At 48.1% G+C, this 2,531-nt stretch overlaps 1 protein-coding gene across 1 annotated transcript; it reads left to right on the top strand.

Moving 5' to 3' along the window:
* Positions 1–866: 866 nt before the first annotated feature.
* Positions 867–1,184, top strand: PPTG_24069 (hypothetical protein; the record flags this gene model as incomplete). Its single annotated transcript, XM_008915013.1, has 2 exons — positions 867–1,007; positions 1,077–1,184. The coding sequence occupies 2 exons, from the start codon at positions 867–869 to the stop codon at positions 1,182–1,184; spliced, it is 249 nt and encodes an 82-aa protein (XP_008913261.1).
* Positions 1,185–2,531: the final 1,347 nt, after the last annotated feature.

Raw genomic sequence — 2,531 nt, 5'->3', positions numbered from 1 at the left:
CTTATACAGTGGTAACTCTGCGGCTATTAGAAGGCAGGCTAAAATATAGGTGCGCCACGTGAAGAGGTTTTGGCGTTGCCCATATAGTAGACAGAGGCGTGCATCATCTAGTAGTAGAGAAATAGTCTTTTTTTAGCTGGAGGGTGTTATTCTACTGACCCGAATAAATTCTAGGCGCGACATAAATAGTATAGATGGAAGTCACACATACATTAAATTCCTACATGTAGCAAGTTCTCTGGGGATAGACAGCATGGGACCGGTCAAATGCGGATGAGAGTGGAGTGATTCCCGTAGGGTTTAGAATCCTAAACTGCCGTGCTTTCTTATTTCCCTAAAGGGTAGACTGGTTTGACTTGGAATCCGGAAGCCCCCCCCCCCCCTTAGATTTAGGGCTTGGATCTTGAGAAAGGACAGATTTAGGATCCCAAACGGGCTGCTCCAGTGAAAAAACTTCTATTCCTATCCTAGAACTGCTACCCACGAGATAGTTTTGCCCCTACATTCACGCTTACCATTGGCTAATATATTACCGTAGGTGATGGCTCGAATGACATGCTTGCACTTTATAAGAGTACCAGAGTTTCGTTTTGGTGAATGCTATCTATATTTGTGTCACTTGACAATTGTGATCAAACTTTTGATCACAATCCGACCAAATAAATTACCAGGGGTTTTCTGCTAACTCATGGTGTTAAAATTATAAATCTTTTTTTTTATATCACCTGTCAGTTAGCTCTCAAATAAATTTCAGAGAATTCACTTAGATAAGGTAATTCCTCCACATTTACAAGACATGCTCTTAGGTCAGCGGAGTTTTATAGTACTATCGCACCTCAGTTGAGAATTTGGCTCCTGCAAGTGCAATGGTGAATATTTGTTTTGCGCTTCCTGGTATAGAAGATAGCGCGCTTTCCGATGGACTTGATCTCGACGCAACTGTTAAAAGTTGGGCCCAGAGGAAGTTGGCGGTCGAAGAGGTGGAGGAGGAGCTTGAGCTCGAGAAGGTAAGATGAAAAGTGATAAAATTGAGAGCGATCGAAAAAAAAACTAACTGCTGTACATGCACTGCTCAGGACGCTTTCCTTCTGCGCCTTGTGCTCGCTCTCCTTGCACTCGTCCTCCAGCCTCTTCGTCCAGTTGAGTTCGAACCTTCAAGATGGCGCGACTCCAATGACACTTGACTGCAACTTGTTGCTCGGGTCATCTTCGGGTCATCTTGGAGAGGCCTTAGTCGTCGACGCTGCTTGCGTCACGACTCGAGTTCGGCGCTTCCGCCAAACACTCCCACTCGGCGAACTCCGAGTTGGTCGCGAAAGCCGCAAAATTTCACGTTGCCAAGAGGTTTAGTGACGTGGTCAGCGACCATTTCGTTGGTAGGACAATAGCACACTCGAACTTCTCCTTGAGCAACCTTCTCACGCAGCCAGTGATACTTCGTGTTGATGTGACGTGATCGCTGAGTCACAGCTTTGCTTTCAGCGAGGTTTTGAGCACCTTGGTTGTCTTCAAACATCAAAGTCTCGCCGACTTCAAGGTTGAGGTCCCGCAAAACCATGTTGAGCGCAATAGCCTCTTGAATGCCAGTCCCCATGGCGACGTACTCAGCTTCCGTCGACGACAACGTCACCAGGTTCTGCTTCTTTGATCCTCAGTCGATCAGGCAGCCGTCGTAGTAGATAGCTTATCCGGTCGATGGCTTCGCATTCCGCTCCACCGCAAATGCCGCATCGCAGTAGACTACCAGCCCTGTTTCAGTACCGCTCTTGTACACCAGCCCATAGTCTCTAGTACTGTTTAAAAAAAAGTACCGAAACACGTGATTGACTCCATGCTTCACGCTCTCCGTCAGATGTTCAATCTCCTGGGCGAGGAGTCGAACTGCAGTCGCCAGATCCGGTCTCGAATTCACGGTAAGGTACAGTAACGCTCCGATGGCCGGACGAGGACGGAAATTCGTCACTTCCTGTGCTTGGAATAGCTGATCACGGAAGCGTTTCTCCATCGGAGTGCTTGCAGGCCGCGTTTTACTCATGTTGGAGCGCTCGAGGATTGTCTTGGTGTACTTTTGCTGCCCGATAGTCACTTGGTCTCCGCTTGGCGACCAATTTAGCTCCAAACCGAGAAAGTAACTCGCATCCTCGAAACTATTCACTTCATATGCGGCTTCAACAGCTGCCTTGAAGGGCATTAAATCCTCATCGTGCATAGCGGACACCAAGATGTCGTCCACATACACGAGCACGATCATCAAGTCTTCAGCGCTGCCTTTCGAGAACAGGCAGTAATCAGCTTCACATTGGAGAAAACCTTCACTAGCCAGGAATGCAGTCATATTTTCGTACCAGGATCTTGAGGCTTGCTTCAGGCCGTACAAGGCCTTCCGAAGCCGCCACACAAGTCCATCACCACCTTGGTAACCCTCCACTGGCTCCAGATATATCTCCTCGTCAAGATCGGTGTTGAGGAATGCGGTCTTGACATCAAGCTGCATCCGCTTCATACGCTTCACCACTACGATCACGAGCACG

Source organism: Phytophthora parasitica (genome assembly GCF_000247585.1).
Source record: "Phytophthora parasitica INRA-310 unplaced genomic scaffold supercont2.66, whole genome shotgun sequence".
Taxonomy (NCBI): Eukaryota; Oomycota; class Peronosporomycetes; order Peronosporales; family Peronosporaceae; genus Phytophthora; species Phytophthora nicotianae.
This window is presented reverse-complemented; position numbering and strand designations above follow the sequence as displayed.